At 46.0% G+C, this 13402-nt stretch overlaps 1 protein-coding gene across 5 annotated transcripts in view; it reads left to right on the top strand.

Annotated features, from left to right (window-relative positions):
* arhgap32b (Rho GTPase activating protein 32b) overlaps positions 1 to 13402 on the top strand; it is a 529550-nt gene that overhangs the window by 352782 nt on the left and 163366 nt on the right. For all 5 annotated transcript variants that reach the window (XM_080214854.1, XM_080214856.1, XM_080214855.1 and 2 more), the window contains one exon: positions 6508 to 6645. In XM_080214854.1, coding sequence (XP_080070980.1) covers positions 6508 to 6645 — 138 coding nt within the window. The remainder of the gene's footprint in view (positions 1 to 6507; positions 6646 to 13402) is intronic.

Genomic DNA, 13402 nt, shown 5'->3' with positions numbered 1-13402 from the left:
CCAGTGCCTCTCCTTTTAATGCTTCTTTAATAATTTGGTGACCAGAACGGCATGCAGTATTCTCCCGTTTTGACCAAGGTTCAGTTACAGACTGAGCAGAATTTCCTTACGTTTCAATTCTATCCTTCTAGAAATAAAGCCTGTGGCACTACAGGTCTGCAGCATTCTGGACTCAATACTGAGTTGAATAATTTATACTCCAGCCTCTGCCTCCATTTTGTTCTCAGGGAGGACTTATACAGCACTTCCCGTCGGTGACATTTTCCAGTCCTGCCAAAGTCAGTAGATTTTTGACCTGCTCACTATATATTCTCTGGTCCCAGCTCTGCCCAGAAAATTTTAACCCTTTCTTTTGCGATTTTGTTTGTTGGCTTCTTTGTTTCATGTTGGTTATGTAGTCATGAGATGGTGGATATATAGTCATTCACACCTCATCTTTGTTTCATTACTGTGCCCATTACCATTGTCTTTGGCTTTAAAATCTTTAGTTATTCTCTCCATCCCTCCGCTTTCCTTCCCTTTTGTTCTTCCGAACCTCTCCTCCTCCTCCTACTGGCTTAAAAACTTTCATATTTTGATCTTTCTTCAAGCCTGATGAAAGATCTTTGACCTACATGAGAAATGGGAGCAGGAATAGGCCATCTAGCCCTTTGAGCCTGCCCCGCCATTCAGTAAGATCATGGCTGATCTGTCGTGGCTCAGTTCCACTTTCCTGCCTTCTCCCCATAACCCTTAATCCCCTTGCCTGTCAAAAACCTATCTACCCGCATCTTAAATACATTTAGTGAAACAGTAACACTGTTTCTCTCTCCAAAAACGCTGCCAGACCTGCTGAGTTTTTACAACATCTTTTTAAATTTCAGATTTCCAGCATCCACAGTACTTTGCTTTTGCATTACTTTAGTAATCATTGTATTTGTATTCTGAGATTTCTTCGTTTGTCTTCCAAGTCATGTGTGAGCTCATGTCCTTTCAATCAAAATGTGGAACCCAATCTCTTAGTTATCTATGTGGTACTGCATTTGACAATTGTTTCAATGAGCAGTGCGGCAGGGCATGCCAGGAGCCGCACCAAGCATACTCAAAAATGAGGTGCCATCTTGACGGAGCTACAGCACAGGGCTACCTGCATACCAAACAGTGGAAGCAACATGCAGTAGGCAGAGCTAAGCAATTTCATAACCATTGGATCAAATATAAACTCTGCAGTCCTACCAGCTTCAATCACAAATCTTGGTGGACAAATAACTATTCAGGAGGAGCCCAGCACATCAGTGCAAAAGACAAGGCTGAAGCATTTGCAACAATCTTCAGCTAGAAGTGCCGAGTGGAGAATCCATCTTGCCCTCCTCCAGAGCTCCCCAGCATCATAGATGCCTGCTTCAGCCCATTTGACTCTCTCCGTATGATATCAAAAAACGGCTAACTGCACTGGTCACTGCAAAGGCAAAGACCCAAGCAACATACTCGCAATAATACTGAAGACTTGTGCTCCAGAACTAGCTGCTCCCTAGCCATATAGTTCCAATAGAGTTATAACACTGCTGTCTGCATAGCAATGTGGAAAATTGGCAGGTATGTCCTGTACATAAAAAGCTGGGCAAATCCAACCTAACCAATTACACACTTTCAACATCAAATATATCACTTTCAATAAAGAGTACCCCCATAGAAACATAGCACAGTACAGGCCCTTGGGCCCTCAATGTTGTGCTGAGTTATGTCCAACCCAAGATCAAGCTATCCCACTCCCTATCATTCTGGAGTGCTCCATGTGCCTATCCAATAACTGCTTGAAAGTCCCTAAAGTGTCCAATTCCACTATCACAGCAGGCGCTGCATTCCACACCCCAACCACTCTCTGAGTAAAGAATCTACCTCGGACGTCCCTCCTATATTTCCCACCATGAACCTTATAGTTATGCCCCCTAGTAACAGCTACACCCACCCGAGGAAATAGAATGGACATGCAGAGACTATCTTCCCCCTCAACATCTTATAAACCTTTATTAAGTCGCTTGTCATCCTCCTCTGCTCTAAAGAGAAAAGCCCCAGCTCCCTCAACCTTTTCTCATAAGACCTACTCTGCAAACCAGCATCCTGATAAATCTCCTCTGCACTCTCTCCAGTGCTTCCACATCCTCCTTATAGCGAGGTGACCAGAACTGAACACAATAATTCCAAATGTCTGGTATAGTTGCAGCATAACCCCACAGCTCTTAAACTCAAACCCCTTATTAATAAACACTAACACAGTATAAGCCTTCTTCACGGCTCTATCCACTTGAGTGACAACCTTCAGAGATCTGTGGATATGAACCCCAAGATCTCTCTGCTCTTCCACATTCCTCAGAACCCTGCTGTTGGCCCTGTAATCTGCATTCAAGTTTGTCCTACCAAAATGAATCACCTTGCACTTATCAGGGTTAAATTCCATCTGCCACTTTTCGGCCCAGCTCTGCATCCTATCAATGACTCTTTGCAGCCTGCAAGAGCCCTTCACCTCATTCACTACTCCACCAATCGTGGTGTCATCAGCAAATTTACTAACCCACCCTTCAGCCCCCTCTTCCAAGTCATTGATAAAAATCACAAATAGCAGAGAACCCAGACTGATCCCTGTGGTACACCGCTGGTAACTGGCCTCCAGTCTGAAAATTTTCCTTCCACCACCACCCTCTGTCTTCTGTGAGATAGCCAGTTACTTATCCAATCGGCCAAATTTCCTCCTATCCCACACCTCCTTACTTTCTTCATGAGCCTATCATGGGGAACCTTATCAAATGCCTTACTAAAATCCATGTATACAACTTCAACTGCTCTACCTGTGTCTACACACCTAGTTACCTCCTCAAAGAATTCAATCAGATTTGTGAGGCAGGGCTTACCCCTCATGAAACTGTGCTGACTATCCCAGATTAAATTGCATCTTTCCAAATGGTCATAAATCTTTTCTCTCTCAGGTCCCTTTCCATTAACTTACCTACCACCGAAGTAAGACTAACTGGCCTCTAATTGCCAGGGTCATTCCTATTTCCTCTTTTGAAGAGAGGAACAACACTCGTCACTCTCCAGTCCTCCGGCACAATCTCTGTGGACAGTGAGGACCCAAAGATCAAAGCTAAAGGCTCTGCAATCTCATCCCTTGCCTCCCAAAGTATCCTAGGATGTATCCCATCTGGCCCAGGGGACTTATCCACCTTCAGGTTTTTCAAAATTGCTAATACATCTTCCCTCAGAACATCTACCTCCTCTATCCTATCAGCCTGTTTCACACACTTATCCTCAAAAACATGGCCCCTCTCCTTAGTGAACACTGAAGAAAAGTATTCACTCAATGCCTCACCTATCTCTTCTGACTCCATGTACAAGTTCCCACTACTATCCTTGACTGCCCCTAACCTCACCCTGGTCATTCTTTTATTTCTCACATAAGAGTAAAAAGCCTTGGGGTTTTCCTTTATTCGACCCGGCAAGGACTTCTCATGCCCCCTCCTAAGCCCTTTCTTTAACTCATTCCTAGCTACCTTGTAACCCTCAAGCGACCCAACAGAATCTTGTTTTTTTCATCCTTACATGCGCTTCATTTTTCCTCTTGACAAGATATTCAACCTCCTTTGTGAACCATGGTTCCCTCACTCGGCCATTTCCTCCCTGCCTGACAGGGACATACCTATCGAGGACACACCGTTATTGTTCCTTGAAAAAGTTCCATTTTTCGTTTGTGCCCATGCCTGACAGTTTCTGTTCCCATCTTATGCCCCCTAATTCTTGCCTAATCGCGTCATAATTACCCCTGCCCCAATTATAAACCTTGACCTGCTGTGTGACCCTATCCCTCTCCATTGCAGTAATGAAGGACACCGAATTGTGGTCACTACCTCCAAAGTGCTCTCCCACAAACAAATCTAACACTTGGCCCGGTTCATTACCCAGTACCCAGTCCAATGTGGCCCCACCACTTGTCGGCTTATCCACATATTGTGTCAGGAAACCCTCCTGCTCAGATTATACAAGAAGTGTCCCATCGAACTATTCGACCTATAAAGGTTCCAATCAATATTTGGAAAGTTAAAGTCACCCATGATAACTACATGCCCATAACCCATGCATTTGCTTTCTTCTTTATACTCAGACTGGTAACTTGTGGGCAATGGGAAATGCACACTAATAGATACAATCTAAAACATATCAGACTACTATTGATCATCAGTAAATTGATGGAAGACATCACCTACGGCACTGTCACGTGGTACTTACTCAGCAATAATCTGCTCACTCTCTCAATTTCCATTCCACCAGGGCCACTTAGCTCCTGACCTCATTAGTCCAAAAATAAACAAAAGAGCTGAGCTCAGGAGGTGAGGCAAGAGTGACTGCCCTTGACATTGAGACAGGATTTAACTAAGTGTGGCATCAAGGACCCCTAGTAAAACTGGAGTTGATGGGAATTAGAGGAAAATTCTCCACTGTCTGGAGTCATATCCAGCACAAAGGAAGATGGCTGTGTTTTGCTGGAGGTCAATCATCTTGGAACTGAATTTGATGTCATCAATGAATTTAGAAATTGAGAGTAAAGCGTGCGCGCGCGCACCCACACACACACACACACACACACACACACACACACACACACACACACAGTCTCTCTCTCTCTCTCTCTCTCTCTCTCTCACACACACACAGTCTCTCTCACAGTCTCACACACTGCAAGGACACCTTACACTCTCTCTCAGAAATGCACACAGGCCGTAAGAGCACCAGACACACAGGTGCACATGCACACACACTCTCGTGTGCACACACACTGTAACCAGCAGCCGCCAGCCTGCATCACCCGTTTCCATGAGGTTCTGAACATGATTGCATTCCTGTTAAGCCAGGAGCGTTGGGATATTGTGAAATGTTTGAAATATGTAGCCATGATCGTGTAAGCTGGCTGCACTCACTCAGTATAGCCATGTGTAGACTGTGAGAAAGCAGCATTTTCTACTTACGCTGATGTGTTGCAGCTTTAAAGGTCAACAGAGAGCAAGCTGTGGTCTAATTCCTTGTGGACCAGGGCCTCAGAGTTGGCTCTAGAGCAATAAGAAATGAAAAGTCTAAACTGACAGATGCTGTGACGGAACACAGATGTTTCTTCAGAATGTAGTTCCTGTTTAATAAAACTGCTTATATTCATCTTTTTTTCTGTAGAATGTTGTGTGCTAATTATGGGATAGAGTGGTTTAAATTTTATTGGTAGTTCCGCTCCATTTCCCTCCCCCACCGCCTTTTCCCTGTACCAGGGATCTGTGCAATTACTCTGTTTGAGACCTGAACTGCATCAAATGCTTCCTGAAATCTTTAGTGATTTTTGGATCTATGTGTAATTTTCTTGTTGAGAAAACATGTATTTTAGATCCCGTATCTGAGTGAGTATTTCCTATTGCCCACAAGTAAACAGTTTGAGTATGAAGAGGAAAGAAAGTATATGGGATACTTTCTGTTCAAACTGATCAATGTGATGTTGAAAGTCTGTACACCGCTTAAAAGAATGAGCATACTTTGTTTTGAATTAGCAGCATGCTGCATTATTGTCCCAGCCCCCCGTCATTGGTGTGGACTGCTCCAGTGCGGTGATTAGTCAGAGGGGTCCTGGGGGAGAGGGAGCACGCCATCGCCAGTAATTAAAGTTTTATGGAAACGCATGTTAAAATATTATAAAGATTTAAATGATGAAACTGTAAAAAATGTTGAAGAAAGAACTTGCATTTATGTAGTTCCTTTTGTGAGTTCAGGATGTTCAAAGCAATGTGCAGCTAATGAATTATATTGACTACTGTACTGTGGAGAAACAGGCAGCGCAGGAAGATTCCACAAACTGCTTTAAGCCTTATGACCAAGCTAATTTGTTTTGGTGATGCTGGCTGGGGAATAAATATTGGCAAAGACACTTTAGAACGTCCAGTTTAGAAACATTGGAGGTGGTAAGGTAGAGTTTGGTGTCATAAGTCTCCATGTGGAATCTAACAATCTGCTCTCAGATGCTATTAGTGAGGAGCGGCATGAGGATGGGAAGTTGGAGGGAGCCCAGGATAAATCCTTGAGGGACATCAAAGGTAACGGTGCAGGAATGGGAAGAGAATTGGTGGCAATTTCCTGGCTACAATTTGATAAATAAAAATGGAACCAGTGCACTCCCACAAGCAGGAAAATAGTGGCGAGGTGTTCGGGAGGATGAAAGCGGTAAACTGTGTTAAAGGCTTTGGACAGATCAAGAAAGACGAGAAGGGAGTGTTTACCTTTGTCATGGTTACGTAGGATGTCATTTCTAACTTGGTAAGAAACCTGATTGGAGGGATTTCCTGAAAGGACCAATTGACAGTAATGAATAAAGTACAAAATGTATCACTACGGCAAGTTGAAACTGGCTGTTTTCTTGTTTCAGATTGCTTGATTTTCTTTTGACTCACTTCTCAAGTGACATATGTTCAGTGTCTTCAGTAAACTCTCTTCTATCTGCAGGGCAGGAGTTGGATTGTGAAGAGGAGTTATGAAGATTTCCGGGTGCTGGATAAACATCTCCATCTCTGCATTTACGATCGGCGTTTTTCACAGCTTGCCGAGCTGCCTCGTACAGACTGGCTGAAGGACAGTACAGAGGTATGGTGCCCAGCATCACACTGCCCTAATATGGGCAGTCCAAATCTCTGCTCATTTTTGGGAGATAGGAAGGGTTAGAGGTTGGAGTAGTATTTCTCACAATCCTTAACAATACATGCATGGTGTAGCATCAGTGACCAACTACAAACTGCAGGAGAAAGATTACAGCGGATAGCTCACCTTCCGCTTCAGTATATTAGGCTTAAATTTATTTTAGAATCAAAAATTAAAACCATCTCCCTTTCTCATGTACCCCTATTCTCACCATTCCAACTCCATTTATTGCCCCTTGTGCACTCTCCTGACCTCTCTCTACCCATTGTTTCTGGCGAGTCTTGCCATCTGTTTCCCCCCACTCCTTGACAAACCCACCCGCAGCATTGACCAGGTTTGGTGTCCTTAGTTTCTTCCTACTTGCTCTTTTTTGCTTCTTACCTTATCTTTTATAGCTTTCCCTCCCACACCTCCCCCTCCTCCGCTCTCCTTCCCTCTCCTTCCCTCCTCCCCTCTCCTCCCCCTCCTCCCCTCTCTGCCCCTCCTCCCCCCCTGCTGCCCCCCCGCCTCTCCTCCCCACTGCTATTCCTCTCCCCCCGCCGCCCTTCCTCTCTGCTGCTCCTGCCCCTCACCAGCCTGATCCCCACTTCCCAGGTGGGAGATGGAGGGGGGAGGGTGAATGGGGACATACCCAGGAAGGTGAATGATTGTGGAAAGGCGATCATGATGTGGGAATCACAAAGAGTCTGGCTCTCAGTACCCTGCTCTCCACCACCTCCCTGTGCTGTGTCTCTTGGTAAGAAGTCTCACAACACCAGGTTTAAGTCCAACCAGTTTATTTAATAGTAATCCCACAAGCTTTTGGAAATGCTGTTTCTTCGTCAGGTGTGTGGAAGGTTCTGATCAGAGAAGGGCATATAAAGTCACACACAGTTTACAGAATACTGATTCGAATGCAAGTCTTTACAGCTGACCTGCTATTCAAGTCTTAAAGATGCAGACGATGTGAGTGGAGATAGTATTAGCATAGGTTAAAGAGATGCGTATTGTCTCCAGACAGGACAGTGAGATTTTGCAAGCTCAGGCAAGTCATGGGGGTCACATGGACCTTCCACACACCTGACGAAGGAACAGCTTTTCTGAAAGCTTGTGGGATTACTATCAAATAAATTGGTTGGACTTTAACGTGGTGTTGTGAGACTTCTCACTGTGTTTACCCCAGTCCAACGCCGGCATCTCTACATCTGTGTCTCTTGATCAGACATTGAATGCTGTCAGGACCTGTAGAGTCATAGAATTTACAGCATGGAAACAGGCCCCCTGGCCCAACTTGTCCATGCTGCCCTTCTTTTTTTAATCTCTAAGCTTGTCCCAATTGCCCACATTTGGTCCATATCCCTCGAGACCTATCTTACCCATGTAACTGCCTAAATGATTTTTAAAAGTCAAAATTGTACCTGCCTCTTCTTCTACCTCTGGCAGCTTGTTCCAGACACTCACCACCCCCTGTGTGAAATAATTCTTCCCCCCCCCCCCCCCGGACCCTTTTGTATCTCTCCGCCCTCACCTCAAACCTATATCCTCTAGCTTTAAACTTCTCTACCTTTGGGAAAAGATATTGACTTTATAGCTGAACAATGCCCCTCATTATTTTGTAGACCTCTAATCAGCCCTTGCGTCTCTAAGTGCCTGCAGATCCTGTCTCTCAGATTACCTTCCAACAACTTACTCAGCACAGATGTGAGGCTTGCTGGCCTGTAATTCCCATACTTTTCCCTGCAGCCCTTTTTAAACAAAGACACATTTGCCACCCTTCAACCTTCAGGCATCTCATCTGTGACTATCGATGATACAAATATCTCTGCTAAGGGACGCACAATTTCCTCCCTCGCCTCCCACTATGTCCTGGGATACACTTCATCAGGTCCCGGAGATTTATCTGCCTTAATGTGCTTTAAAAGTTCCTGCACCACCTCCTTTGTAATATGTACTCCTCAAGACATCACTATTTATTCCCTAAATTCCCTAACATCTGTGCTTTTCTCAACAGTAAATACTGTTGAGAAATATTCATTTAGGATCTCACCCATCTCTTGTGGTTCCACACATAGATGACCTTGTTGAGCCTTAAGACGCCCAACTCTCTCCCTTATTACTCTTTTGCCCTTTATGTATTTGTAGAACCTCTTTGGATTCTCCTTTGCCGTTATCTGCCGAAACAATCTCATATCCCCTTTTTGCCCTCCTGATTACTCTCTTAACTCTACTCCTACATCCCCTGTACTCTTAAAGAGATTCATTTGATCCCAGCTGCCTATACATGTCACGTGCCTCCTCCTCTTTGACCAGGGCCTCAATATCCCAAGTCATCCAGGGTTCCCTATTTGGAACCAGCCTTGCCCTTCACTCAAAGAGAAATGTGCTTACCCTGGAACTTGGTTAACTCACTTCTGAAAGCCTCCACTTACCAGACGTCCCTTTGCCTTCCCACAGATTCCACCAATTAACTTTTGACAGTTCCTGCCTGATTCCATCAAAATTGGCCTTGCCCCAATTTAAAATTTTAACTTTTGGGCCAGGCTATCATTTTCCATAGCTATCTTTAAAACTAATAGAATTATGGTCACTGGTTCCAAAGTGATCCCTCAGTAACACTTCTGTCACCTGCCCTTCCTTATTTCCCAAGAGGAGGTCAAGCTTTGCCTCCTCTCAAGTTGGGCCATCCACGTACTGTATGAGAAATTCCTTCTGATACATTCAACAAATTTGTCTCAATCTAACCCTCTAATACAATGGCTGTCCCAGTCAATGTTGGGAAAGTTAAAATCCCCTACTATTACCACCATATTTTTCATGGAGCTATCTTACATATTTGATCTGCAATTTCCTGCTGACTATTTGGGGGCCTATAGTACAACCCTATCAAAGTGATTCCCCCTTCTTATTTCTCAATTTTACCCATATAGACTCAGTGGCTGAACCCTAGGATATATCTCCTCTCAGTAAGGTCGTGATGTTTTCCCTAATCAAAAGTGCAACGCCCCCTCCTTTACTACCTTCTGTTCTACCTTTCCTATAGCATCTGTACTCTGGACTAGTGGAGTGCCGCAGGGTTCGGTGCTGGGGCCTCAACTTTTTACCATTTATATAGATGATCTGGAGGAGGGGGCAGAGTGTAGGGTGACAAAATTTGCTGATGACACGAAGATGAGTGGAAAAGCAAATTGCGTGGAGGGTGTGGAAAGTCTGCAGAGGGATCTGGATAGGCTGTGGGTGAGTGGGCGAGGACCTGGCAGATGGACTATAATGTTAGCAAGTGTGAGGTTATCCACTTTGGCAGAAATAATGGTAGGAGGGGTTATTATTTAAAAGGGGAAAAGCTGCAGCGTGCTATGGTGCAGAGGGACCTGGGGGTCCTTGGGCACGAGTCGCAAAAACCCAGTCTGCAGGTGCAGCAGGTGATCAAGAAGGCGAATGGAATGTTGGCCTTTATAGCGAGGGGGATAGAATATAAAAGCTGGGAGGTCTTGCTGCAACTGTACAGGGTACTGGTGAGGCCGCAGCTGGAGTACTGTGTGCAGTTTTGGTTGCTGCACTTGCGCAAGGATATATTGGCCTTGGAGGGAGTGCAGAGGAGGTTCACTAGGCTGATACCGGAGATGAGGGGGTTGGACTATGAAGAGAGACTAAATAGACTAGGTCTGTACTTGTTGGAGTTTAGAAGGATGAGGGGGGATCTTATAGAGACGTATAAGATAATGAAGGGGATGGATAGGGTAGAGGTAGAGAGATTCTTCCTGCTTAGAAAGAATAGCAGGACTAGAGGGCACAGCCTCAAGATAAGGAGGGGGGGCAGTTTAGATCAGAGTTGATGAGGAGCTTCTTCACTCAAAGGGTGGTGAATCTCTAGAATTCTCTGCCCGTTGAAGTGGTGGAGGCTACCTCGCTAAATATATTTAAGACGCGGGTAGATAGGTTTTTGGTAGGCAAGGGGATTAAGGGTTTTGGGGAGAAAGCGGGAAAGTGGAACTGATCCACTTCAGATCAGCCATGATCTTATTGAATGGCAGGGCAGGCTCGAAGGGCTAGATGGCCTACTCCTGCTCCTATTTCTTATGTTCTTATGGAACATTGAACTGCCAGTCCTGTCCCTCTCTTAGCCATGTTTCAATAATTGCTATAATATCCCATGCCAGGTACCCATCCATGTCCTGAGTTCATCTGCTTTGCCCCTCAGGCCTCTTGCATTGAAATAAATGCCACTTAATCTGGATTTCCCTTGCTTTCTACCCTGCTTTTGCCTGATCTGTCTGGTACTAGGATTACTAACACTGCCTTTACGACTTAATGTACTCTGTTTAACTTCTGTGCTGTCTTCAACCTCCTCTTCAGTCTCCCTACTGCTTTGGGTCCCAAACTGTAAGCAAACACGCAGGTGGGAAGGCAGTGGGATCCCATCTGTCCAATCAAGTGCACCCCTCTCAACAAATGGAAGGGCAAACAATTCTACCCTTGCTCGGATTGCATAGAATTTTACAGCAGAGAAACAGATATTTTCACTTTCCTGGTCTGTACTAATGTTCATGCTCTAAATGAGCCTCCTCTCACCTTGTTTGTCACAAGTATATCTTTTTATTCTTATATACCTACCTAAGCTTCCCTTAAATATATCTTTCGATTCACTTCAAAACTCCATATGAAAGAACTCACTTGGATTTATCCAGTGACTTTCACCACACTTTTAGGACACCCCAAACCGTATTACAGCCGATCAGTGCTTCTGAAGTGAAGAGCCTCCTGCAGCCTATCTGGAGCCTGTGAAACAGTTGGCCACAGCATCCTTCCCCAGCACCACTCTGTGTTGTTGTTGTTCATCCGTAGTCATCGTGAGCACCTTGACATCTTCAGACACACCGCAACCAGCCTCAAAATGACTAAAGATGACTGATCAGGCCAATTTAGGCACAGAATGTCCTGGCACATATTGGACAGACTTGTGTAGACACTGCAGTTGTTGCGCTGGTGGCTGTGGACTTGCACAGCTTGTGCTTAAGTTGTGCTTCAGCAGTACACCTTGCTTCGTGAACTTGACAGCCTTTGTGGATGAGGCAGCAGCAGGTAGGGCGGTTTTGTACCAGCGTTTCCCAGGCGGTCGTGTCAATGTCAAGCGACTTCAGGGAGGCCTTGAGTGTGTCTTTGAAACGTTTCTTCTGCCCTCCATGCGAGTGTCTTCCAGCAGAGAGTTCCCCAAAAAGGAGCTGCTTGGGTATGCACTCGTCTGAATTACGGATGACATGACCTGCCACCGGGTCTGTGCTCTCATCAGCAGTGTGTGGACTGATGGTAGACTCGCTCTAGAGAGAACTTCAGTGTCTTGTCATCTGTTGTGTAATATTCTGCAAAGATAAATCATGTGGAAATGATTGAGCTGTCTTGCATGCCTTTGATACACAGTCCACGTTTCACAGGCATACAGGAGGGTAGTGAGTACCGTGGCGCTGTAGACCTTCAGTTTTGTTGCTGGGCTGATTCCTCGACGTTCCCATACAGTGGAGCACAGTCTACCAAAAGCAGAACTTGCCTTTGCTATTCTGCAGTTAACTTCTGTATCAATAGTCGCTGCTTGGGAGGGGGTGCCACCAAGATAAGTGAACTGGTCCACTGCCTGTAGTTTCTGCCCTTTGATTGTGTTTATGTGTTCTGTGTACAGTGCATGAGGAGCAGGCTGGTGCATGACTTCAGTCTTTTTAATGTTGATGGTGAGTCCAAGCCGTGGAAAATTTGTCCATACTGACTTGCATCTCTGGCTGCGAGCCAGCATACAGGGCGTAGTCATAGAGGAAATCTCTTAGAACAGTCTCTTTCACTTTGGTAATAGCTTGAAGTCTCCTCAGGTTGAAGACCTTCCCATCCACTCTGATTCCAGCAACACTGTCTCAGGTCTCAACCACTCTATATTGTCAAGCTAGATGGAATTGTCTTCATTCTTAACAATCTAATCAAAGCCAGAGAATCACCATCACTTACATATCTTCCCATTAATGTTATCAATGGTGTTCCTCAGGAACCAATCCTTGACCTCCTATTCTTCATCTTCATGCTGCTCCTCAGTGGCGTCACCCCAAAATCCAACATTAATTTCCACAGCTGCACTGATGATACCCAACTGTACCTCACCGCCATGTCTCACAATCTCTGAAAGTGCAGAGGAGGAGGGGGAGCAGAAGAGGGTGAGGGGAATGATGGAGAAGGAGGGGGATGGGAGACCGAGAGAGGGAGGGAAGGAGGAAACGGGAGTGAGAGGGAGGGGCAGACGGGAGACAGAGAGAGGGTGTGAGGGAGGAAACGGGGGAGGGGGGGAACAGGAGAGAGGGAGGGGGGAAACAGGAGAGAGGGAGGGGGGGAACAGGAGAGAGGGAGGGGGGGAACAGGAGAGGGGGGGGGAACAGGAGAGAGGGAGGGGGGGGAACAGGAGAGAGGGAGGGGGGGGAACAGGAGAGAGGGAGGGGGGGGAACAGGAGAGAGGGAGGGGGGGGAACAGGAGAGAGGGAGGGGGGGGAAACAGGAGAGAGGGAGGGGGGGGAACAGGAGAGAGGGAAGGTGCGGACAGGAGAGAGGGAAGGTGGGAGGGAGAGTGCGGACAGGAGAGAGGGTGAGGGGACGGGAGGGAGGACAGGAGAGAGGGGGGAGGGACGGGAGGGGGGACAGGAGGGTGGGAGGGAGGATGGGAGAGAAGAAGAGTGGGAGGGGGTCGGGAGAGAGG

This window comes from Carcharhinus amblyrhynchos, chromosome 29 (genome assembly GCF_965287045.1).
Source record: "Carcharhinus amblyrhynchos chromosome 29, sCarAmb.v2.hapA, whole genome shotgun sequence".
Lineage (NCBI taxonomy): Eukaryota > Metazoa > Chordata > Chondrichthyes > Carcharhiniformes > Carcharhinidae > Carcharhinus > Carcharhinus amblyrhynchos.
The sequence above is the reverse complement of the archived record's forward strand: the minus strand, read 5'-3'. Positions and strand labels throughout refer to the sequence as shown.